General features: G+C 39.6%; 2 protein-coding genes across 7 annotated transcripts in view; one reads left to right on the forward strand and one right to left on the reverse strand.

Moving 5' to 3' along the window:
* Nucleotides 1-14,573, reverse strand: part of LOC129732896 (dynamin) — a 114,837-nt gene extending 100,264 nt beyond the window's left edge. For all 5 annotated transcript variants that reach the window (XM_055694289.1, XM_055694288.1, XM_055694287.1 and 2 more), the window contains exons 1-2: nucleotides 14,251-14,573; nucleotides 13,558-13,631 (exon numbers count right to left, since the gene is read on the reverse strand). In XM_055694289.1, coding sequence (XP_055550264.1) covers nucleotides 13,558-13,631; nucleotides 14,251-14,396 — 220 coding nt within the window. In that variant the 5' untranslated portion in view covers nucleotides 14,397-14,573. The remainder of the gene's footprint in view (nucleotides 1-13,557; nucleotides 13,632-14,250) is intronic.
* A 10,021-nt stretch (nucleotides 14,574-24,594) lies between these two features.
* The window catches only part of LOC129732573 (cytospin-A-like), a 234,334-nt gene continuing 231,535 nt past the window's right edge, over nucleotides 24,595-27,393 (forward strand). For both annotated transcript variants that reach the window (XM_055693555.1, XM_055693554.1), the window contains exon 1: nucleotides 24,595-25,212. The gene's annotated coding sequence lies outside the window, so the exon portion shown is untranslated. The remainder of the gene's footprint in view (nucleotides 25,213-27,393) is intronic.

Consider the following 27,393-nt stretch of genomic DNA (forward strand, 5'->3'; position numbering starts at 1 on the left):
GTGAATTTGGGAGCAATTTTCCGCACTGTAGCGCAGTCCAGCGTTGAGAGATTTTTATTTGTTCTCTAACACATGGGCGAAAGAGAAGCGCTCTTGTTTCAGTTGGACGAGTGTGAGGTGAAATTCGGATTTCTCTTTCCCGCACAGAGGATACGGACAACTCTGCTCTCATGTTCGGATTTTTTTAATTCAACGTTCATAAATAAAAATGCATGGGTCAGGGTTGACCGGATGGAGAAAAACCTAAATTAATCCACCTTGCGGTCAGACCCAGCCATTCTCATTCAAACTTATTATTTGTAAAAATAGATTTACATGAACGGTTCAATCCAATAAATGTGTATTCACTTTTTGGATTCTAAAATAATGATGTTGTAATTGAAGTATAAAATATGAAATTTGACGTAATGTAAATGCTCAAGAAATAGCGAAATGAAAGAAATGACTCTTGATTTCGAACAATTCAATCACGAGCGATACCGGGAACATTCAAATGGTACGATACCACATTTAAATTATATTGAGGCCACATATATTGATCAAAGCAGGTATAGTTTTGAAGAGCCTTTAATTTTTTTTCTTTCCATAACTTTTGAACAACATATCAAATTGTTATGAAGTTTGTTATTTGTAAGTTTGAGAGATGACTCGTTCGTATAACACTAGTTATGTTTAAATAAGTCGTGTAATCTCTGAGATAATAGACTTTCGTTGTTTTATTAACAATTTAAAACATAGTTCGATTATAATCAAATGAAATGGGAACGTATAGGGCCGCCAAACTTTGAAACCACGTGTTTAATCATAATTCATCAGTTAACCCTTAACTAGCCCGTTCGTCTGATAATACTATTGATCAAATCGGTTGTGTACCCTCTGAGATAATGAAGTTTCGTGATTTTCACAATTTACAGACGAAGTTACAGGTCAATTACAGTAAAATTCAATAGGGTGTTATGAGTCAGCTAGACCTTTCATTTGACACTAATTTCGTGAAAATCGGTTCAGCCATCTCTGAGAAAAGTGAGTGAGTACAAGTAGTCTTCGGAATATGTTTCTTTTCATAGCTAGATTTCACATTTATAAACATAACAGGCAAAGTAATAGTCCGATTGCAAAAAAAATCAATAGGGTCTTATGGGGTAACTAGACCTTTCATAAGACACTGTATTTGTGGAAATCGGTCCAGCCATCTCTGAGAAACATGAGTGAAATTAAACAGTCTTCAGAAGACGTTTCTTTTCATAACTTTTAGCCACATGTTAAATCTATGTAAAATTCAAAAGTTGAGGGTTTTTAAGATAGCCCATTCATTTGATACCAATTTTATTGAAATCGGTTGGGTGGTTTCTGAGATATTGATGTTTCGTGATTTTTACATTTTTAAACATAACCTCTAAAATAAAAATCCAATTACAATGAAATTTAATAGGGTCTTATGGGGCAACAAGAACTATCATTTGCATATAATTTCATTAAAATCGGTCCAGCCATCTCTGAGAAAAGTGAGTGAAAATAAAAATCTGCACACACACACACACACACACGCACACACACACACACACACACACACACACACACACACACACACACACACACACACACACACACACACTTACATACATACAGAAAATGCTCAGCTTGTCGAACTGAGTCGAGTGATATATGCCATTCGGCCCTTTGGAGCAGTTTCATATCTTCGGTTTTGCAAGTGATTGCTATACCTTTCTAGGAGAAAGGCAAAAAGTTAAAAAAATTATTAATTAGGAGTAAAATATTCATGCTGAAGAAATAGCGAAATAAAAGAAATGACTTTGAATTTCGTACACTTCAATCACGAGCAATACCGGGAACGTACGAATAGCACAATACCAAATTGAAATTTTGTTGAGGCCATATGTTTTGATCAAAGCAGTTACAGTTTTAAATAGTCTTTGAATTTCGTTTCTTCTCATAACTTCTGAACCACATATCAAATTGCTATGAAATTTCTTACTTGTGAGTTTGAGAGACAACCCGTTCAAATGACACTAGATATTTTCAAATGAGTCGTGTGATCTTTGAGATAGTAGACTTTCGTTGTTTTAATAATTTAATACATAACGGTTGGAATAAAAATACGATTATAGTCAAATAAAATGGGAATCTATAGGAAAAACAAACTTTTCATTTTACACTAAGATTGTTGAATTTAGTCCAGCTATTTTTGGGAAAACGAGTGAATTTGAAAAGCCACCGGAACATGTTTCTTTTCACAATTTTTGAACCTCGTGTTTAATCACTATAAAATTCATCAATTAACCTTTAACTAGCCCGTTTATTTGATACCAATATTGTTCAAATCGGTTGTGTACTTTCTGAGATGATGAAGTTTCGTGATTTTCATATTTTGATACATTACAGACAAAGTAGCAGACCGATTACATTGAAATTCAATAGGGTGTTATGAGGCAGCTAGACCTTTCATTTGACACTAATTTCGTGGAAATCGGGTTAGCCGATGCTGAGAAAAGTGAGTGAGTTTAAGTAGTCTTCGGAATATGTTTCTTTTTAAAGCTGGATTTCACATTTTTAAACAGAACAGGCAAAGTAATAGTCCGATTACAAAAAAAATCAATAGGGTCTTATGGGGTAATTAGACCTTCCAAATAACACTGATTTTGTGGAAATCGGTTCAGCCATCTCTGAGAAACATGAGTGAGATTAAACACTCTCCAGAACACGTTTCTTTCAATAACTTCTGAACCACACGTTCAATTTTCATGAAACTCAAAAGTTAAGGGTTTTTTGAGTAGCTCGTTCATTTAAAATCAATTTTGTTAAAATCGGTTGAGTAGTTTCTTAGATGATGATGTTTCGTGATTTTCACATTTTTAAACATAACCTCTAAACTAAAAATCCGATTGCAATGAAATTCAATAGGGTCTTATGGGGCAACTAGACCTCTCATTTGCAATTGATTTCATGAAGATCGGTCCAGCCATCTCTGAGAAAATCGAGTGAGATTGGGAGAGCGTTACATACACACACATACACACACACATATACACACACATACAGAAAATGCTCAGCTCGTCAAACTAAGTCGATTGATATACGAGCAGAGAAAGTATAAACAAGTGTGGATACCAAAAAAATCATCAGCGAGCCCACAATAAAAAAATACAAGGAATACTGTTCCCAGAGATGTTCAGTTTAGGAAAAATAGATAGTTTTTCGATATGTTCATTTTGGTTAATCGTAGACCTACTTCGGGAAAATTTGATAAATAATACGTTGGAGGGTCGTTTTCAATTTTCATATATTTTGTTAGGTTACCCATGAAAAAACTGGAAAAAATGGGAAACTCTTTTCATTCGAATAGTTTTTCGTTAAACTCCACAGATTCTTCATTTTCTATTGCGACTATTAGAACATATTCATCATCATTACCACCTGGAAATTTTTTGTCTGTTCGAAATAGCGTTGAAATAAGTACCAATATCACATGAACTATGTGATGTGATTTCCATGAAAATCGCCCTTAAATATGATCCATTCTGACCGAAAAGTCCACATATATCACCATGGTAGTGGAAAATAACTGAAAGTGTTCTTTTCGATGCCTTAACGTTCAAGCAACAAAGTAAACAAATAAAATTGTGTTTGAAAACGTTTTCTTTAATCATTTTGATTAATATTAAATTCATCGTGAATTTTGGCGAAAAGTTTAAAATCGATGTAGAAAATAACTATCTACAAAAAATCTCTGTTTCAGCGTATTTAATGTCAAATATTGGAGGACTTAGGGAACTATAGCTAGAGGGATAGCTAGACCTTCCATTTAACACTAATTTTGTGAAAATCTGTTCAACTATCTCTGAGAAAAGTGAGTGAGTTTAATGGTCTTCGGAACATGTTTCTTTTCATAGCTGGATTTCACATTTTTATACATAACAGGCAAAGTAAAAGTCCGATTGAAAAAAAAATCAATAGGATCTTATGAGGCAACTAGCCTTCCATATGACACTGATTTTATGGAAATCGGTCCAGCCATTTCTGAGAAACATGAGTGAGATTAAATAGTCTCCAGAACACGTTTCTTTCCATAACCTTTGAACCACATGTCCAATCTTTAAAAATTTTTTGGGGCAAATAGACCTTCATTTGAGAATAATTTTATGAAAATCGGTCCAGCCATCTCTGAGAAAATCGAGTGAGATTGAAAAGTTGCGCATACGCACACACACACACACTCGCACGGGCACGCGCACGCACACAAACACACTCACACACAGACACATGGCAGAGCTGAATGCCACCACGGGTCGGTAATTGGCGATTACCGAAGGCTACGGAAGTGCTCACTGCTAGCAAGCAGTCCCGGACCATCAGCGGGAGCTAGCCTAGGTCGTGGCGAGATTCAGGCACTGGGCCGCTGAATTCTCGCAAAAGCCACACTGGCCGGAAGCAGCTCCGACGGAGCGAGTAGTGCCGCTCCCACCACCCAAATGCACTATACCGCCCATTGGGACTGATGCCAGTAATGTTCCCAATTACGGCAACTGGTCGCATCACTATAGGCTAAGAGTCGGATTTCGTTTTCGTACCATGATTTTGGGCTGGCACCTGCGCCGAGCTCCCTTAGTAATGTCGTGTGATAACGGCTTGAAACGGCGAGATTACAACCGGTGCAGGGGTCTCCGTCCCGTAAAACCTGGCACTGCTCCGGCATAGACTACCTTGGGACCATTTAGGCGACTACTCCATTATGGATAAGGATAGCGGCTGGTAGGGGGACCCAATAAACAAAAATGTTGAACTCAAAAACAAAAGAGACGGGTGCGGAGGGGTTACCAAATCCCTTCGCACGAGGTGGCATCCAGCGGTCTCCGCAGAAGAAGGCGGAGACGGATGCGGCGAAGTCTGGAGGTGGAAAAACGGCGAATCCGTCGGTGTCCACACCAGATCTCTCGGTAGACGGTCCCTTGCTAGTCAAGGCCGTCGAAAGGTGTATGGACACGCGGCCAAGAGTGGCGGCGCTGTCTGAACAACTCGATGCCATAATCGAGTTCTTGGCGAACAGGCGAAACATCGCTGGCGACCTGAAGCAGAGCCTCCTCCTGCTTCGGAGCACCATTGATGAAGCCAGAAAGGAGCACGAAGAACTCGTAGCTCGGGTGAAGGCGGCCGAGGAAGCGGCCAGGACCGGGAGGGCGACTGCATCTAAAGAGGTGCAGACAGACGCCCCCTCGTTCGCGTCGGTCTGCTCCACGGGGCAGGTCGCTAAGCGAACGAGGCAGTCCCCGGGGGAAACGGCCCCCGGGAACACCAAGAAACGATTGGTCGTGCTACTCCCACGGGAACACACGCCAACCGGTTCAAGGTCCACCGCGGGAAAGGCACAGGTGGAGGCTACGGGCAACCCTTGGACTACCGTAGAGCGTAGGAAGCGTCGGGAAGGTGCGACGCGACATGATGGCGGAGCGGCCAGAGGACCAAAAAAGGTCAAAAAGGCGCGGAGTAGGGGTGATGCCCTCATACTCAAGACGGATGGGTCGAAGTACTCAGAAGTCTTGAAGAAGATGAGGGGGGAAACCCAGCTCAAGGATCTGGGAGCGGATGTGCGGAGTATCCGCCGATCTCGCACTGGCGAGATGATACTTGAGCTCCGGAAGGACGCCAAGAACAAGGGGGCTACCTACAAAACGGTAGCTGAAAAGGTCCTAGGGAAGGAGGTGCAAGTGCGGGCACTCACCTCAGAAGTGACTCTCCAGCTTGAAAACCTGGACGAAATCACTAAGGGGTGCGACATTGCACAAGCCCTAAAAGCGAAGTGCGGGGTGGAGGTGGCTAAGGAGTCAATCCGCCTCCGCAAAGGTCCGGCGGGGACCCAGATAGCTACCTTCCGACTACCGTCGGCGGACGCTAACCTGGCCCTGAAAGAGGGCAAGTTGAAGGTCGGCTGGTCTGTATGTCCTCTGGGCATACTACAGCAACCAGACATTTGCTTCCGGTGCTTCGAGGGCGGACATAAGTCCTGGACCTGCAAGGGGCCCGATAGGAGCCAGCTGTGCAGGCGATGTGGAGGTGCATGCCATAAAGCAAAGGACTGTGTGGAGTCTCCCAAGTGCATGGTATGTTCCGGGAAACGGGACGCCAAACACTTTATGGGAGGCCCCAGGTGCCCAGCCGGTAAGCCGGCTGCGAAACCACGGGCGTAAGGGTGACGCAACTGAACCTGAACCATTGCTTCGCGGCTCAGCAGCTGCTACACCAAGCAGCCACTGAGTCGTTGTCGGACATCGCCGTCATATCGGATCCCTACCGCATCCCTCCCGGAAACGGTAACTGGGTTACGGATAAGTCCAGTTTGGCGGCCATATGTACGACGAGCAAGTTCCCGGTTCAGGAGGTTGTCTCAACCTCAGAAGAAGGGTACGTAGTTGCTAAGGTAAACGGAGTGTTCTACTGCAGTTGCTATGCTCCGCCACGTTGATCTACCGAAAGGTTCACCCAGATGGTCGACCTCCTATCCATGGAGCTAACGGGCCTAACGCCGTTGGTGGTGGCGGGCGACTTCAACGCTTGGGCTGTTGAGTGGGGAAGTCGCTTCACGAACCAGAGGGGCCAGATCCTGTTGGGGGCTTTTGCAAAGCTCAACCTAGATTCGGCCAACGTTGGGAACAAAAGTACATTTAGCAGAAATGGTGCGGAGTCGATCATCGACGTGACGTTCTCCAGCCCAGGACTGATCAAGAACTGGAGGGTAGACGATGGCTACACTAATAGCGACCACCAGGCGGTCTGTTATAGTGTAGACAACAACGAGAGGCGGCAAGCGACGGGTAGAGCCAACACTCCGACCGTTCACGGGTGGAAGACATCGCACTTTGATGCCGAGGTATTCGAAGAGGCAATGAGAAGGGAGCGCGAGGGGGGCAGTTGGCTCCGCCCGACTGCTGACCAACTAGTTGCTATGCTATCGCGGGCGTGCGACGCCACCATGCCTAGGACTCGCCAACCTAGGAATGGAAAGCCACCGGTTTACTGGTGGACGGAGGCGTGCCTCCGTGCAAGACGGAGGATGCAGCGTGCGCGAAACGAAGAAGAGAGGACAGAGCGCCGCGCAGCATTCAGTTCGGCAAGATCGATGCTAAAGAGTGCGATAAAGGCCAGCAAGAGGGCCTGCTTCGATAGGCTATGTGCGAGTGCCAATACAAATCCGTGGGGTGACGCCTACAGAATCGTAATGGCCAAGACTAAAGGCGCGCTGGCGCCTGCAGAACGATCACCAGCGATGCTGGAGCGTATCATCGAGGGACTCTTTCCACGCCACGAGCCAAGTCCTTGGCCTCCGGCAGTCGAGTCTCACGTCCGACGTTCCAGTATCTCAGACATAGACCAGAGATGGTCGGCCAACCTGCCGAGCATCCAATCCGTGAGCGACGACAGCCGTGTCGAGGCAGGGGAGGAGGCAAGGGTTACGAATGAGGAACTCATCGTGATCGCCAAATCCCTAAAGGTGAGCAAGGCACCGGGACCGGATGGTATCCCTAACCTGGCGATCAGGCTGGCGATAAAAACGGCCCCCGGGCTGTTCAGGGCAGTCATGCAGAGGTGTCTGGATGACTGTCTCTTTCCGGACAGGTGGAAGCGGCAGAGACTGGTCTTATTGCCGAAGGCTGGGAAACCGCCAGGGGACCCATCGGCATATAGGCCTATCTGCCTGCTGGACACCGCGGGCAAGGTGCTTGAGAGGATCATCCTCAACAGACTGGTGAGGTACACGGAGGGTGTACACGGTCTGGCAAGTAACCAGTTCGGCTTCCGGAAGGGCAGGTCCACGCTGGACGCAATCTCTTCCGTCATCAAGACGGCGGAGGTAGCAATCCAGCGCAAGAGAAGGGGAATACGCTACTGCGCAATCGTCACGCTCGACGTGAAGAATGCGTTCAATAGTGCCAGTTGGGGCTCCATAGCGCTCGCGCTCAGGAGCATCCATGTACCGGTGTCGCTGTACAAGATTCTGGAAAATTATTTCCAGAATCGAGTACTTGTTTACGACACGGAGGAGGGTCAGAAGTGCGTCCCAATTACCGCAGGAGTTCCGCAAGGTTCTATCCTGGGCCCGGTGTTGTGGAATGTCATGTATGACGGAGTGTTGAAACTCAAGTTCCCTGTAGGGGTTGTGATCGTCGGCTTTGCAGACGACATAACGCTGGAGGTTTACGGCGAGTCTATCGAGGAGGTCGAGTTGACGGCCGCGCACTGTATACGCAAGGTCGAGGACTGGATGCGCTCCAGGAAACTGGAGCTCGCGCATCATAAGACGGAGGTCACGGTTGTGAACTACCGTAAATCGGAGCAACAGGCGGTGGTCAGAGTCGGAGACTGCACCATCGCCTCGAAGCGATCCCTGAAGCTCTTGGGGGTTATGGTGGACGACAAGCTCACGTTCGGGAGTCACGTCGACTATGCCTGTAAGAGGGCCCCATCGGCTATTGCAGCACTATCTCGTATGATGTCCAATAGCTCAGCGGTTTATGGCAGCAAGCGAAGACTTCTTGCCAGCGTGGTTTCGTCCATACTTAGGTATGGTGGGCCAGTGTGGTCCAGAGCGCTAGGTACTAACAGTTACCGTGGTAAACTGGAAAGTACCTACAGGCTCATGTGCCTGAGAGTTGCGAGTGCGTATCGTACGGTGTCATACGATGCAATCTGTGTCTTGTCCGGCATGATGCCTATCAGCATCGCCATCAAGGAGGACAGAGAGTGTTTCGACCAACGTGACACAAGGGGCATACGAGGTACCAGAAGGTCATTCTCGATGCTCCGCTGGCAGCGGGAATGGTCCAACTCCACAAAGGGCAGATGGACGCACCGACTCATACCGGAGATATCCGGCTGGGTCGGGAGACGACATGGTGAAGTGAACTTCCACCTGACACAAATCCTGTCAGGCCATGGTTGTTTCAGGCAATATCTGCACAGGTTCGGACACGCGGTGTCCCCCATGTGTCCCGAGTGCGTGGAGGAGGAGGAGACTGCGGAGAATGTCTTCTTCGTATGCCCCCGTTTCGCAAGAGCGAGGAGCAACATGATGGCTGTGAGCGGGCCTGGCACTACCCCGGACAATCTAGTCCGGAGGATGTGCGACGACCCGGAGATCTGGAACGCGGTATGTGCGGCCGCCTCTCAGATTGTTCTGGAGCTGCAACGTGTGTGGCGGGTCAACCACCAACACGCCAGTGGTAGCTAATTACCAGTCTCCAGGTAGTTAGCTAGGAGGTTATAAGAGTAAAGAGGGTGCATCACGCACAAAAGCCACTCCCCGACGTAATACTTAACCGTCGTTCCGGGAAGACCAGGGCTGGAGACTGGAGGGGTTTTAGTGGGTCGGGACAGGGATCAGTAGGTGTCTGGGCGAGTGTAACTACCCCAGCATCTCTCCCCTAGTCTCATCCCCACACCCTGAGTTCTCTTCTCAGGTGTCTGTTTGCAGATTTCCCCGCCACCTTTGAAAAAAAAAAAAAAACCACCCAGACACACACACACACACGCACGCACGCGCACACACACACACGCACGCACGCGCACACACACACACACATACACACATACATACACATACACACTCATACATATACACACACATACATGGGTCTACTACGAAAGGCTGAAACACGAAAGGCTGAAATTCTAAAGGCTGAAATCACGAAAGGCTGAAAACTACATAAGGCTGAAAACACGAGAGGCTGAAAACACGAGAGGCTGAAAACACGAAAGGCTGAATCACGAAAAGCTGAAAAATCATAAGGCTGAAATTCACAAAGTTCATTTCTAAAAGAACACTCGCGGCCTACGGCCGACTCGATTGTCCGAGATGTATGCTGTACTTACTCGCTATCGCTCGTTCGGACTAAACTAGGGGATCACCCCTACGAGTCAGTAGACCTAGGAAAACGAACGAACCTATACAAAGGTGATTTCTGCGGGGGGGCTGCCCCCCCCGCAGTGGCCGGCGCTTCCGACGGCGGGTCGCCGGCGCACACTCGCGGCCTTCGGCCGTCTCGCCCTGAATTATCTAGGAAACGTGTACAAGAGTCAAGTGTGTATAGATTCAAATGTTGCCGAAAATTAATTTTCCATTGCACAAACCAATTAATACTCAAACATTGAACTCTGTCACCTTATAAAGGTTTGTTATCCATGTGTCCGAATTAATCAACGATTTTGATTCAAGTTACAAAAGTTTCAGCCTTTCATGTTTCAGCCTTTTGTTCATTCAGCCTTTTGTGGTTTCAGCCTTTTGTGCATTCAGCCTTTCGTTATGAAACATACTTTTCAGCCTTTCGAGTTTCAGCCTTTCGGGTTTCAGCCTTTTGAGTTTCAGCCTTTCGTTACTAACCCACATACATATACACACACATACATATACACACACATACACAGACAAATGCCAAACACATATACATACACATATACACATACATACACACACAATTACACATACACACACACTCAGCACTTTTATGCCTTCGGTTTTGCCAGTGATTGCTATACCTTTCTAGGAAAAAGGCAAAAATTGATTGAATAAATGAAAGGTTATCGCCTCCTTTGAATTATTCAACCCATGGAAATAAATCTCCGTAAATGTGAACATAACCGTTACTTCCTAATTATTCATTCAATCTTTCGGTCGTACATTTCAATGAATTTATGTCTGTTGCTGGAGATCCTACAATAAAGACGTTTTTTCATAAAAAGCTCAAATTTTCAAACTTAATTTTGAAATATCTTATAAATGCATGCATTTAGAAAATTAGTTGTCAAGAGCTTTACAATTTTGCATTACTTTTAGAATCACATTGCGTCATTCAAAATTTGTTATTTATAAAAACATTAAAATTGTAAAAAATCTCGCATTCCCAATCCAGGCGGAGAGAAATCAATTTAAACTTCAAAAAATGAACTTCGAACTCTTATTACTCGTCAACTACATACACAATTGACACAAACTGTATTGCATATAGAAGATCAATCTGTTCTCTAACCATGCAGAAGAGTTTCATCGTGCAAAATTTCAGGCATAACTGCTAAACTTCAATCATAGTTTGAATGTCAGATGATGCCATTTGTTATCACCCACCGGAAATGGGTTAAGGGAGAACCCTAATCTAGAAGGTCAAAAAATAATCAATTTTCGTGATTTTTTTCGGATTTTTTATAGTAAAGTGTTTGGGTATTTTGGCTATTGATTAAGGTATATTTGATGAGATTTGATTTGATGTATTTTGCATGTCGTGGATTCAAATACAGTGAGTATTACGTTGGGAACGTGGATGCTCTCCCTAAATCAGAACCTTTGGCTGATGTTTTTAGCATGCAAAAATGAATTATCTAACTTGTTATATGTAGTCGTTTTTTAAAATTCCATAAATTTGCCAAAATGACGGCCATTTTAGTAAAAAAATATTTTTTTTCCATGAAAAATCACTATTCAAAAAATTATTAAGCATTGGAAAATTCAGATGTTGAAAAAAGGCTATGTAAAAAGTTTGATAATTCACTTTTACATGATAAAAAAAATTCAGCCAAATCGGTTCAGTAGATGATGAGAAAAACTCACCACCAGTTGAAAGAAAAAATGGTTTCGAAAGAAACGTTGCAAACAGTTTAATACTCACTATATTTGCATCCACGATATACAAAATACACCTTCAAATATATCTTAATCAATAGCCAAAATACCCGAACAGTACACCTCACCCTAAACATCCAAAATAAAAAAATCACGGAAATTCATAATTTTTCGACCTTCCAGAGTGTGGTCTTCCCTTGAGTAAAAATTTGTTTCAATCTCTCCAGCCTAAATTTTTTACCGACGTTTAAATGTGTAAATTATGTTGTTAATATCGATACTATGCTGTGCTGTGCTAACTTTTCATGACGCAGTCCTCAATCTATTTTATCTAAACGGATATGAAATTTCAAAACCCAAGTACGCGGATATCCACACACCGGATATCCGGATATCCACATCCACCCACTAGAATACCTAAAACCTAAAAACTAAAAACGGAACTGCGGAAAAGTATGTCGGAACAGAGGAAAATATGTCCAATCCGAATAAGTCGGTTAGCTTTTCTTTGTTGTGGTAGCAATCGATTGGAAAATTATCTATGTATCCGCCCAAAATGCAGTAAATTGCAACTTGAATATTTTAACTATTGTACTCAAAGTTTAATTTTAAAAACTTCTTTTTTTTTTCTTCACTAATAAAAACTTCTTATATTTGATTCAGATAATCAGAATTTTCGCTTCCGCCATTGAAATTGGTAAGACCCTCCGTACTCATTGGGGAAAATGCGGGAACATCTGAGTGCTTTATCCGAAAAATCGTTTCAGATTACCATAGTATGAGTACCTTCTCAATGCTCGATACCGAGCAATGAGAAAACGGACTCTTTGGCTAACCATCCTTTAACTTATATTTTTGAATGACATATTCTGCCGTTCCAAGCATAGTTGTCCCATGTTCTACACAAACTTGCTGCACTCTGAGACAACTATGCCTGGAACGGCAATATTTCCTTATTGAGATATTGATAAACTGAAAAAGGACCCCCACAAAGTACTTGGCCCACAGGCCCCCACAATCCTAAGTCCGGCTTTGATTACCCCTGAGATATCGACGAACCCATGATTCCAGAGCTTGCATTCAATTTGCATGATGTCTCGACTAATGTCTAATCACTATAGATTAAACCGCATTTCTGCCGTATTGGGCTGAAGGTGAAGGTTATCACGACATAGAGTACGTTGTTTGGTCATATCCTGTTCACCGTGCCGCCTAGTCTAAATTAATCGCTTCCCCTTAAGTCGGTGGTAGACAGCCAGTTGTTTCTTTTGGCAAGCCGTGAACTTCCTCAAATGTCCCTTATACACGCTTTCCTAAAATCCATCCATGCCCAGTCTACTTCCATCCCTTCTGCCTACATCTAACTTAACGGCAGAAATACGTTTAGTTGGACCCACATATGATACTCATTGCTTATAGCTGTTTGAAGAAACAACAACAAACCGCTGATTTTAAAACACGGCCTAGTGTTAATTTTAGATTTATTATAGCTGGAAGTCGGCAGCGAGGATAACAAATTTAGAATATATAGATATAACTGGCTCCTCCGTTAAACATTAGCTTGTATTGTGTCATGTCAAACTAAGGTATGTGAACAAAAAATCATTTCTCTGTTAAAAAGAAAGATCATAATTCATGTTCAATTCATGAAGTCAAAGTTTAATTTTGAAACTTGACAAGATATTCCAGTTCAACGACGAATATGTGATGAGTTGTAGAACAAATCCAACATATACTTCAAATTTCCCCTCAAATTAAAATTATTGCATGTAGGTATATTTTATGATGTGTTTCCCACAATGCCATTAATTGGTTTTACTTTTTTTTTGCTCCACCTCTGGTTAACTTTGATAACCTTTGACATAAAAACAATTCAAAATTTGTATCGCCCCTTGTTATATTTTCAAAATTATATGCGCGTCTATTTTACTTACCCACAGTTCCATTAATAAGTTGCAGAATCAGCGGCCGTCGTGTTACAATGCCAGATCCTCTGGGAAGAAAATCCCTGTGAAATAAGTAGTATTAATACTAGTTTACGACCCTAATAAATAATAAATAGCAACATAAAACTACTTTTCATTTTTTTAGTACAATTCATCCCTAATGTTGTTTTAAATAATTGTGTTTCAAATAATATCTTATCATTCTAAAATTGTACTTTATATAGCCACGAAATCTAGTTGCCCTAGAGTATATTGCTCCGCAGTGACGAAAATACCCAGCACGGAAATAATGATGCTGATCCAACAAGCCAGCTAATCGTACGGCCAAATTTCGGTTGAATTCCGTAAATTCCGTCCGTTTGAAATTAAATTTAGAGAATTAGGAAACAAGCTAGATACATATCATACTCAAACAAATTTTTCACATAATTTGTCCAATCGATCAATATATATATTTTTTAATTGTGTAACACAAGCAAAGTATTATTCATATATGTAGTTATTGGTGTATCAAGAAATGCATTATTTTTTTGCAATTTCGATTTAGTTTTTTTTAATTTAACATTCACATAGTATCACATATGATTATAATTGTCCCATACTCTCCTGTATTAAGTTTTTCTCAGCGTTCTAGCGCAGATTACGGGTAAGTCATATAAATATGTAGATTTAATCACTTACTTTCCAACGAAATTCTCCAAAACTGAGGACTTTCCCGCAGATTGTCCTCCAACTACTGCTATTTGGGGTAAATCCAATTGCATATGTACACCCATTTGGGTGAATGCATCTTGTAGCTTATTAACTATTGGTATTAGCGATTCCATCTTTCCTTATTCTTTTTTATTTGAAGCTATCTGCACCAATTACTTATGATAAATGGAATTAATTCAAAAACTATAAATATAACGTTTTCATATACTGTATAAATGTTTTAACTAGGGAATTCCACCGATGAATCTTATTTTTCAACTTCACTCATATTATTGATTAACAAGAACTGTACATGTACAAGGTAGAATTTTACAGCAAGTTTGTCAAATTTGCACGCTAAACCGTATCTATCTCACTTTTACATATGTTGAGATGTTAGCCCTTGAAACATGGCATGATGCCAAAGGGGTGGTTCCAAGCAAGGCGAAAAATTTGACAAGTGAAAAAGGTATATATTCGCTTGTGAAATCTATCGTGAAAACCCGTAACCCGTTTGTGGAACACACAGGTATTTCACGTGGGAGGGAGAAACGGATACGAAGCTGTGTGAGTGTCAAAATGAACCAGAATGAGATGTCATTGACTGTCAATTTGAACCAAGGAGAAAAAAAGCATTTTTTGCGAAGAGTATTGTTATAACTGAAAGGTATCGCCGCAGACAGTCGTCCAAGCTAAGTTCCAAACTTGTGTAAAGTTTTTTGTAGTAGCAATCCGTAACCAGATAGCGCTACCAGTACCGCCAGCCTCGTACACCAGCGAAAAAAAATGTATTGTAGCGATAAGGTCACCAGGCGGCGCTAGTGTACAAGTGATTTATAACGCAATTTACTTTGAAAATTTACGCGGAAATTGTGATCAATGTTGTTCTTGCTTGGACGTCTGTCTGTGGTATCGCGTTGCTCGAAAAAATATTCCTCGCAAACAGTTTTTGTATTTATTGTCGTTTAACAAAATATTTTGGTTTGTTTTTACGTAAAATAATAAATTTCATGAGCTTTAAGTAATAATTATGCTAGCGTACTTCGATTAATAAACTTGCGCTTCTCATGATTTAAGGCTTTGGTTACAATTTCGAACACATTTCATCAAGGTCGAACTCAAAACTCTGAAAAAACTTTTATGCAACGGCAAATTGAAAAAAAAAAACAGACTCGAAAAATTAGTCTGTAATATTTGCACATTCAGTATTTCTTCGTTTGAGTCATGCATGCGTCACAGCAAGAAGATAGTTACACGCTATCAGAAAACGACGCATGTGCGTGTTCTCTGTTTTGAGTGTAGTATTCGTTTCTCCCTCCCAGGTATTTCACCAGCAGGGATGTTACGGATGTGATTTTTCAGACATCTGCAGATGCGGATGCGGTTATGTGATTACAGATGCAGGATGCGATAATGACCAAAACAAAACGAATTGACAGCTATCCCATTATTACGCATACCAATGCAATGACACTGAAAATGTTTTATTTGAAGCTGCATAATATAGCACGGAAAAAGTGTAGCTACACCGCGAAAACGAAAACGACATTACTATCAGCGTTATATTCCCCAAAAAGCCAGCAACGACATTTCTATCAGGGTTATATTCCCCAAAAAGCCAGCAACAGCAGTGTCACTCTGTGCACTACTTGCCAGTTGGTGAAAGTTTAAAACAAATACAATTTCTCAATTTTAAAATCAAAGAAAACTCGTAGAGATCTAAGACAAATTACGTAATGCCTACTGAAAGGTCGGTTATCGATTAGAATAAGAAAAAGCAGGTATTTTTTCAAATTGAAACCCCCTATTTCACATACTATTTTCAGACTGTTTGTTCGTCGCCTGTTAGTCTGTTCTCTGAGCTATCACTACCGAGATTACAGATATTATGTGCCGAAATTTCTGTTAGGTGGTCCGAGATTTACGAAAAAATTTGACAACTGTCATTATTTTTTAACCGAGCACTCACTGGGGCCGTTCTCGGCAAAATATACCGAAACTTGGCAATAAATGTTAAGTATGTATGCTTCCATTTAATTTTACTACGTATAGAGTTCTCCAGGCGCGTTTGTATTAGTGCGATGTATTCGATTTTTCATTGTTAGCTGTAAGAATTTTTGTCACCTGTGAGAACGAAGAGAAGAATAAAAAAACTACCAGGTTTGATTCACACTCTCACAAATTTCAATATACAGTTTAAATCGAGCTGTGTCGTAGTGTTCGTGTGTTTTCGCTTGGAGAACTCTATATCGGTTGCTACGTACAACCATCATCAGTGCTTATGTGGACTGCTGTTATTATACGCAATAGTCCACATCATGATGTATAAAGACATGGTGTAACGATATGTCAAAAGCAGAATCGGCCATATTGGAAAAAAAAAATTGCCAGTGAGTAGGTTTATTTATAATCAACTAGGGCATAAAAATTATCGCATCTCATTATATATCATTTAGATGCATTTAAATTATAAATATGGCAATGCTACATACCTTACTATCAATATTCATTAATTTAAGAAACAATTTCCAACTTAAAACACCAGAATTTGCGGCACTCAATTGTCTAGTTAGTGAGGATATATCAACAAACACAAAAAGATTATTCGCTGTTGCATAGTGATGCTTCGTCTCCAACCCTCCAAAATGAAAAAAACGCTTCCTCACCCCGCGCCTACTTTTTGGTCAAACCGTTACACCATGTTCCACTCATCATGGTTCACATAAGCACTGATGATGGTTGTATCACAGAGAACAGACTAACAGGCGACGAATAAACAGTTTTAAAAAATGTGTAAAATTGTGGTTGTGTGCCACGAAATATCATCTGAATTATTTTAGACCAGAATCTATGCTCTAATTGAATTTTCAAAAATGTGTATGGGCAATAGTCCATGAAGATAGGGCAGGTCAAGTCTGTGTGATTTATCTACACATACGTCCAGTACCACAGAGAACAGTCTAACAGGCGACGAACAAACGGTCTGAAAAATGTGTGTAAAATTTTGCATGTGTGCCATGAATTATCCTCCAAATATAACCCCTCGTTATGCTAAATGGTAAAGTAAAGTGTGATGTCGCCACCGTCGCTAAACAGACTGTATTTTCATCAGTGTATGTACTTTTCACTCCCGTTGGTACTAACGTTAAAATATATTGGCTATGCCGTTCGCTCTACGGCGACGGTAGCGACATCACATCTTAGTTTACCACTCAGCATGACGAGGGGTGTAATTCGGAGAGTATATTTTTGCGTGCGCATTTTGTTTTACACACTTTTTATCGTTTGCTTGTCAGTCTGTTCTCTGTGCCAGTACTGCTTAAAACTAAACAAAAATTTATCGAATTCTTTGAATAAATAGTGTACATGAGACTTAAGTAAAATTAACCAGAGTTAGTGACGGTTTCTGGGAGATTTAGTTTATGTCTACTCATACAGGCACTCTAATCAACCCAAGGTTTTGATGAAAAAAAAAACGAGACAGAATTGCTTTACGCTGCAATGAACAAATATGCGAGGGGCGAGACAGCTTTTATCTGAGTTACTCTTATGCTTGTAGTAGTGAACCTATAGGATAGAGAGAAGACGTAGCACTCACCGTTATGGTAACTGTCACACCAAAACGGCGGGTTCCCTCGCCGAGAAAAGCTTTGCGATGTTATTTCGCGTAACTTTTTCAAAATTATATGTTTAGGGACCCAAGCACATTTCACGTAACAGAAATAATATGTGTTACAGTATTAGCAAAGGTTTGCTTCAAAAATATTCAGAATAGATTCTGCATGGGAAATTTCAATCCAACTTTAATAACAGCAATATACAGTACAGTTTTGATTACTGATGGAATTATTTAGGACAAGATTATTCTTGACAAAAAAAACTTGAAAAGCTAAAATTTTAAACAGATATGATTCATTATTTACATTGTAAGCACTTGTAAAAAGCGCTATTTTTGACTATTAGGAAGCTTTACCTATTCGCTGATATGATTTTTTTTTAATTTCAGGATGAATATACCACGCGTTTGAATTTTCCCAAGGGTTTATCCAGCCGACTGAAATTCCAATATTTTTCAATAAAATTTGTTTTACAATATTTACTTCACTTGTAGGATAAAACTGCTTAATTTACTAAATTCTAATCCAAACTTATTATTTATTTAAATAGAGAAAAAAATATTTATTTATCACTCTAAATAACAAATTGTTGGTAGCCAACAGTGAAATTATACCGAATATTTCAATTATAACATTCATTTTCTATTTGAAGAGTTTATAGATTATATTATTATAGATCAATATCACCAGAACGACACATCCGAGCCAAAGACAGCTGAACTTGCAAATTCGACAACATAGATTCCAACCAGGTTGAGGCCTCTGTACCTTTACGAAAATAAATCATGTTTATTAATGTAGTTCCAGTTAAATCTCTAAGAACCAACCCCGAATGCCCCGAGTTGTAACTTTTCCACGCTCTTCAATAAAATTAAACCACCAGATATCACAAATTTCCACTACGACAGCGCACCTCCTTAAATTATCATTCAACTCATTATTGTGCCTTTCTAACTGTTCGAAGGAGATAGATTCCCATTTCACAATTTGAATAAAAAAAAAAATTTTGCAATCGTGAAACAAGTTTGAACTACTGAAATGAGTCTGAGAAAAAAAAATGTATTGTCTTAACGAATAGAAAATTAACACTAAATTTTTATTTAAACCAAATAAGAGTTGAATTGTTTCAATTTTTTTCTCTGAAGAAGCTTGAAGTCTGACCAGATTTTTTCGGGATAAAAACGGGACAAATGGGTTCAAAAAACGGAACACATGCTGAAATAATTTTTGGATTTTTTTGCCAACCAAAGCATACAAACATACATTCATTGCTTTGATGAACTTGCCCGATCCTAAAGAGTGTGTTTTTTTTTGCAATGAGTTCCTGAAACACATGATGATCGAGATTTTGACTAACAGTTATTGCTTATTGCTTTGACTACTGGATTTTCAGCTCACTTCTTCAAGCACAGTTGAATCCGTGCATTGTTGTTGCCAGAAAAGATTGAGTAACACTAATATACTTCCTTCGGAATCTGATTGAATCAAACTCTTACTAATTTTTTAAGTGTTCAATCAAAAGTGGAATTTATTGAATGTATTGCGTAACATTTATTAGATGTCCGTACATGAATAAATTATTACAACCACGAACAATTTTTTTTAAATTTCCAATATTTTTATAATTTTTTTTTAATAATGTATTTTGGCAGCACTGCCGCACACAAATGAAAGCAAGCTGTCAAAAAGTATGGTGAGTGATGGTAAATTCGTTTTTGCGGTGTAGCTACACTCGTGTTACACTTTTTACCCTGTAACTCCGGGAACAGTGTAGACCTGCGCGAAAACGAATTCATAAGTGTAAATGAGCACTTTGATGCACACTTCTTTGCTGTTGCACTTTCAAACTGTGCAGTCCATTTTGGTGGGAAGTGCGCAATATCATGGTCTCAACTTTGAAGCGCGACTTTTTTATCAGTTCACGATAGAAGAGGTCCGGATGTCCTTCCAGTGGTGCGGTACTGTCAGGAATGCACAAAACGTACTCAGTAATATTAGAAAAATCCTGGCTGCTTGGAAACTTATTTTCCATTTTGGAAGAGTTTCAATGCAAAGCTCTTTTTGAGATTTTTTCAAGGAGTATCCTAAAACGGTACAAAATGGCAAAAAGACGAAACGGTTAAAAATAGTCGAAAAAACGGTACTGTCCCGTTCAAAATGGTACGTCTAGTCAGCCTAGTCATAACGCAACTCTTGATAAACAGGATTAACGAATGAAAAGCAATTTTTTATGAAAGTTTGAGTTTTCTAATAGTTCTATTCGTATTCGACATTTTTCAAAATATTTTAACTCCAATGATTTTGAATAATTTATATAGTTATTCTAAATCGAAAAGCTCATGATAACTAGCTTCGTGAATGCACTCGGGTTATATATAATTTCCAGACCATCTGGCGCGATTTTATTCTCTCCATTAGTATAATAATGTACTTAAATTATTATAATATAATTCATTGTGCTTTCTAAATTATTTATCCAGAGCACTTTGAAGATAAACATTGAGCAATGCCCTAGAGGCGCATTTTTCAATTTTCGAGCAGTTCCAACGATTTCAAATTTTGTTAGAAATCTAGTGAGCATTGGCTATAGACTAAAACACCGCATTCCATTTTTGAACGAGTTATCATTCAATGTGTTTCAAAGTTAGGTTCACTTAAGTTCTTTGAATTTCAGAAGTTCATCAAACCAAACCAATAAGGTATGCTAGGAATAATTATTAATTGATATTTATTTTGTGCACCTCAATCCTCTTCATTTTGCCTCATTTCATGTGTGTGAGGTGCTTGATTTTCTTGGATCTTCGAAAAAATCAACTCGAAATTCGGAAGAATGCAAAAGCTTACAAGGCAAGTTATACAGGAATATGGCGGATATGAAACTAACTCGTATTCAACGAAACATGTTTATGTTTTTGAAGCGATCGTATCACTGAACATGTTTATGTTTTTGAAGCGAAAAATATTCACGGTATTAAAATAAGCTTAAATAATTAAAATAAGCTGTTTCGGAACGCCAACAATAAAAGCAAACGCTGTCGAAAAAAATACAGCTTAAAGTAACTTCGTTTGGCTGTTCATTTATAAGCAAAGCAAGTTCCATAATAAATTGAGGATTTAATTTTTTTATGAAAATTCTTTGATTCTGTAGACTTAACAACAACGCTAATTTAAAAATTAACGTGGACCAAATATGATGTACACACATCAAGATATCATCACCGAGTACAGTCAAATAAATTACCGAGATGTTAACAGCTCTATATTTTCATCAAAATACCGAGATTTTATAAAACCAACAATTGACAACCTGTCAAACTATGAGAGATGCTCGGTAATGTTTTACCAATATAATGATGAAATAATTCCGAAACTAGTTTGTATATACTAAACACTCGGTGATTTTAACTGAAAAATTATTACGATAACGTCGGTAAAATTTAAAAATTACCAAAACGATTAAATATGCATATAATTTTATTAATTATTAAGTCAAATGAGATAACTAATTACAACATTGGTAAAAACGAGAGAGTTGTGTTGCATCCTGGAAATAAAGCAACACCCATCACTCTGCAACTTCAATCCTAACCTAACCTATCTTTTTGTAAATAGAGTGAAAAAGAATTAATCATTATAATTCAATTAAAATTACAATTCATATTTTTTTATAATTTTACTTGCATACAAGTTGTTACGTTAACTAGCAGGTCCCTTTTTTCATCGCAACTTGATTGCAATACTTTGCGTCAAAACTTTCGAAACTGAAAGGGCCTTCCAGCCGTTTTGGTGTGAGCTTAATGGAAGTGAGTGCCATGGCGTCTCTCTTTTCTATAGGCTTTCTAGCTTGTTGTCAGCCTATACACCAGAGAGACGCCGAGACACTCACCGTTAAGGCAACTGTAAACATCAAAACGGGCGAGCTGTATAATTTTTCATTGCCGTTATCCGTTTTGATGTTGACAGTTGCCTTAACGGTGAGTGTCTCGGCGTCTCTCTGGTGTATAGGCTGACTATATGCTTGGGAGTAACTCTAGTTTACTCAATATTACTCCAAAATATCCAGATGATTCACATCTTCGATTACTTTGAGAATAAGAAAAATATATGAGTGATGAGACCGAGTAACATTCATATTTATATTCGCGGTGGGGAAAAGGTTTGAGGATCAAGGTTGTTAATACGATAGATTATAGTCGATAATCGTCATCGCCGTTACCGATAACGTATGGTATCGTTATTGACGATGACGATACCGTCTTCAAACATTAACGATATCGGCGATAACGATAGTCACTAGACGTTATCAGCTCACTAACGCCTTATGCCAGTTTTGTCTGCTGTGGTAGTGAATGGTGTAAGACTTGATCAAAAAGCAGGCACGGGGTGAGGAAACGTTTTTTTCACTTCGGAAGATTGGAGACGAAACATCACTAGGCAACAGGAAGAAACTTTTCCTTATTTGTTTATGTTTCGCTTCTCATCAGGAAAATAAATTTCTCAGTTTTAATTGTTTTAGTTTTGATTGTTTAGTTGAGGCGCTTTTTAAAGCACAAATTCGAATAGTAAGGTATGTAGCATCGCATATTTGCATTTAAAATGCATCTAAATGATATATCTAATAAAGCAAATGATGGTATTGCAGTGGATGGTAATAAACAAACGTTATTGATTCGATTCCGTCCAGTAGCTATCGTCATGGACAATGACGATAATGTCTGAAGACGTAATTACGTCGGTAACGATAACAGACGGTATCGTTATCGGCGTTTACGATAAATTATCGATTAACAACCTTGTTGAGGATAGATATTCAGAGACACGAGAGATACTCAGATTTGCTTTTTATTTTTCACGTTTTCTCAGAAAAACTCAAATTTACTCACTTTTATCTGAGTTACTTTTATGCTTGGGAGTTACTCTAATTTACTCAATATTACTCCGAAATTCTCAGCTGATTCTCATCTTTGATTACCTTGAGAGCAAGAAATATATATGAACGGTGGGACCGAGCAACATTCATGTGTATATTCGCGGTGGGAAAAAAGTTTAAGTATGGATATTCAGAGACACGAGAGTTACTCAGATTTGCTCTTTATTTTTCAGGTTTCCTCAGAAAAACTCGGAAAACCTCAAATTTACTCACTGTCTTACCCCTCGCAGAAATGTACATTAAACCACAGGTAACAGACATCCAAGCTAGAACTAAAAACTCCAGAAATCGCGTGTAAGATTTCAAATTCTTACTCGTTTGGAATGCTAACGGCATATCTCTGCGACTTGCGGCTTTAACCACTGTAGTGATGGCAGCGCAAATTCTCACGGACTATAGAGTCGCTGTTTTTGCAACGATTTAACACCGATTTTGTGAGGTTTGTGTATTTTTTTTTTTCAAATCAACACTAAAACAAACAACTTTAGCGCAAATAATAATTGGGATTGAATGAAATTGTCGATTATGTACAAATTACGACTGCTCAAAATTTCTACATTATAAAACGACAACCCTTCTTATTGCGATAATATCAGACCGATGTCATGACAACAGTTTTCTGAAGCCGCCGCTGATGATGATGGCGCTACTGTTGGAAATATGGTCATAAGCTCCGTTCATTGTGCCGCATGTGTTACTGTACGGATTTTTTGCGTGCTTCTAACTATATTGAATGTAGGGCTATCCTAAACGTGTTGAAACATGTTTGAACGTGACCATTTATGTAGTGCACAAAATCCATGAAACGTTCAAAACAAAACAATCGTTTTTCGCTTTCTGCATTTCTTCACACCACTTGCAGCAACAGTTAATCTCGCATGAACGGTGCTTAATCGGCTGTTTCGCAAGCACTGACAGCCTTTTGACGGGTAATCGAGCCAGAGAACAACGGCTTCAAGCGAAATGTATGGGAATGACGTTCGTGACAGGGATGTGGATAATATCGATGAGAGCTGGAAAACTACCGATTCTATCAAATCATTGACTACTAAGTGTTCTTAGCGCCACCATATTGCGTATTGCGACATGCTCAAAAAACACCCCTTTGGCATCATGCCATGTTTCAAGGGTTATCATCTCAACATATGTAAAAACGAGATAGCATATCACCGCTTCTTTTCATACATCTTTATCTTGCTGCTGACAGTGGGCACAAATTAATTTGAGTCCAGGACATGAGTTTATTGTCATTCACTGTTAATCGGTATAGAAATGCCAGAGGCTCGTAAAAACCCGTTGCAACTCTTTACACATGAAGCGAAATTAGCTTGTATGTCTGTTATCTGTGATTAAATTAAAATAGAACAAAAATAAACCAATTTTGTCAAATTTTCTATCCAGCTTTCCACGAGCAGTGATGGCGGACAGTGCACGAAGCCCATTTTGACAACGTCCAACATGCAAAGCAAACAAATTTGTTGTGGAACAGCTTATTGAACTTCAGTTCAGCAGAAATCCGCCCAATAGCAGCTTAATAAGCTGTTAATCAACAAAATTGTTTGTTTAGGTAACAGCCTCGCTACTACCGATGCACTCAGTCCAGAATACCTGGTCATTAATGTACTGCGATTGAAAATTACCTGACCTCCAGAAGACGCCAAAATGGGCTGCGTGCACTGTCCGCCATAACCGTTCGTGGAAAGCTGGATTTATTTTTATCGGTGCGTATGGAAACAAATTCTAAATCCGTAAATAAAGTCTGGCAACTCTGAACAGGTTGACCTCAGCCAAAAACCGAAACATTTTTTTTTCTGCAGGTTGTTTTGTATTAGGGTTTCGTGGATTTGTAAACTTTGATAGCAAAAGTGAATTGGGTTTTATAAAAAATAGAAATGAAAAATCTCGTGCAAGTAATGAGAAATATTTTATCGTTTGTTTCTGTCATGGAATCTCAGTTTTATTTGTAATTTATTGGAATACGTTGTGCAATTGTTCTATTTTACATTTGCTGTGTTGATGAGTGTGTTTTGGTTGGTAAAAATGCTACTGAAAGTAGTGATCGAAAAAAAAAAAACATTTTAGCCAAATACTTATTGTAAATTATTCGTGAAGAAAATTAGATACTCGCAAAACTGCAAAATAAAAGTGAAACACCAATAAGACGAGTTTCAGCCAACAATGCAATTTATTGAATTATAATGCATAAAATTGCTAGAAAAGATTGAAAATAAACTATTTTAGTGAATTCAATAACACCAATTTCAATAACCTTTTTGAGAACACAGTGGGAAGTCGAAAAATTTACTTGAAGTGAATAGTAGAGATAGTATATGTTGTCTTCAATCGAACCTGTTTTTATTTGATAAAGCAAGGAGTAACAACATTCTTTCGTAACTATATCAGGTAATCTACGTTTGAATTATAAACTATGTTAGTACCTATTGTTTGAACAGTAGCTAATTTCAAATATCAAGAGTACACGAAATGTCAAATTTGAAAAAAGATAAGGTTTTTGAATGATCCTGATCGAATAGCGTCGAAACATTATTGTACACACATATATAAGATTTCATAACAATCTCTGGAGTTTTTTTCCTGTATGGACTAGAGATGGTCGGGTTTGATGTTTTTCAAACCCGTACCCGACCCGAACGCGAATTTTTTTTTTCGGTCAAAACCCGAACCCGACCCGAACCCGAAACTTTTTTATTCGTTCAAACCCGAACCCGAAAATTTTATTTCACTGAAACCCGAACCCGACCCGAACCCGAAATTGTGAAACCCGAACCCGAGATTTCATAGATTTTATAATCGGGTTTCGGGTTTTAATACCCAAACCCGACCTGAACCCGACATTTTCAAACCCGAACCCGACCCGAACCCGAACATATTTTTTTCACAAAACACGAACCCGACCCGTACCCGACACTTAAAAATTTTCAAACCCGAACCCGACCCGAACTCGTCGGGTACGGTTCGGGTTCGGGTTCGGGTTTCGGGTCTGAAAACCCGAAACCCGATCATCTCTAGTATGGACTACCTTACTGCTACCAGAATCGTTGATCTATTGTGAGATCTCTGGTGGTAGTTTGCAGAATTGCAAGAGATTATTGCGATTTTTCACGATGAAATTACTTTGTTGAATAGTTTAAATATTGAATAATTTAAACTGTTCTTCAGAGAGATTTAATAAAAAAAAAAACAATATCTTACAATATATTATATCAGATGTATAAGATTGCCGTGTATTTCGTAAAATATATAAGTATATATATATTCATGAGAACCTTCATAAAACAGTAGTAACAGCAAGAGAACAATACTGCCCATAAATGCATAACAGTCACATGTGAGTTTTCATCACTTTTGAGATAAACCTTAGAAACTTCTTTACATTACGTGTGCTCTCGAAAATTTACAACAAAAGTTAGGTTTGTTGCTAAAATGATGAAAAAAATATTGATTTTGGTCAGTCCCACGTTACGAATAAACGCATAACAGGCTCAGAGCTGAAACCAATTAGCAGAATCATGGTCATGATCATGGTAACTTTCATTAAAAGGCCAAATAAAGTGTACTGATCGAAACAACAATAACCTTATTGCATATAAAAGTTTTCTGCACAAATATATTTACCTTGGATGAATGCTTATTTTAAATTTTTGTTTCTTTGATTGAATCCATAGGAAGGAAAAAATGCTATGGTTTACCTGCGTCTACTGCGTTTTACTCAGTTGTAGGTTTTTGGCAGTGTGACTCATGCGTTTATAGGCAGAATACTTTCGTACTTAATAAATGTGATTGAAAGCGGTAAATGTAAAAACGGAAACTGTATTAGATAAAAAATAATTCGACGTAGTTTGAAAATACCTTTGCTTAGCTAGTGAATAGAGACAACAGTTGCAACCATCAAAACAAGCACAACTGTTTTTTTTTCGCTTTCTTCATTGCCGATTTTCGTATTTATGTATGTTAGCTGTATTGCGACAGTCAACTGAGTTTATTGGCATCATCGTTGGCAATCGGCACAATGAAGTACAATCAACCTGATTGAAATCAAATCAGGTGGTCATTATCTATTACTCGTGCAGGTGAAAATGATCTTTCTTGCACATAAAACAATTTATAACACGATTTCCTAGAGTTCTTAAACCGGTTTTAATTTGAGTAGTGTCAAAGACGCCGTTTTTGGAATCTTAGTGTAAAACTGAACACATATATTGAATACTGAGGTTTGCTAATACCTTATTTAAATAAAGTTGCCACCTCTCCGGATTTCACTGGAAGTCTCCGGGTCTCCGGGTGTTTTCTCCGGGACTGTGAGGTAGTTTCCGAATCTCCAGGTAGAGCGAAATTCATCTGCGTCAGCGAAATGATTTTGAACTCGCTCTGGAAATGGCATAAGTCAAAATTTGGACAATTTGTTTTCAAGTCATGCACACCTGATTGCCGAAAAACTCAGAAACTTTGCGAAGTATTTTAAGGCTGTCGAGTTTACGACGAATCTTTATTATCTTATTGAATTTTATCGAAATATTTAGCTGACATTGTCACAAAAATCACCGAGTTCGATCGGCTGGTAAG

Source organism: Wyeomyia smithii, chromosome 3 (assembly GCF_029784165.1).
Source record: "Wyeomyia smithii strain HCP4-BCI-WySm-NY-G18 chromosome 3, ASM2978416v1, whole genome shotgun sequence".
NCBI classification, from domain to species: Eukaryota; Metazoa; Arthropoda; class Insecta; order Diptera; family Culicidae; genus Wyeomyia; species Wyeomyia smithii.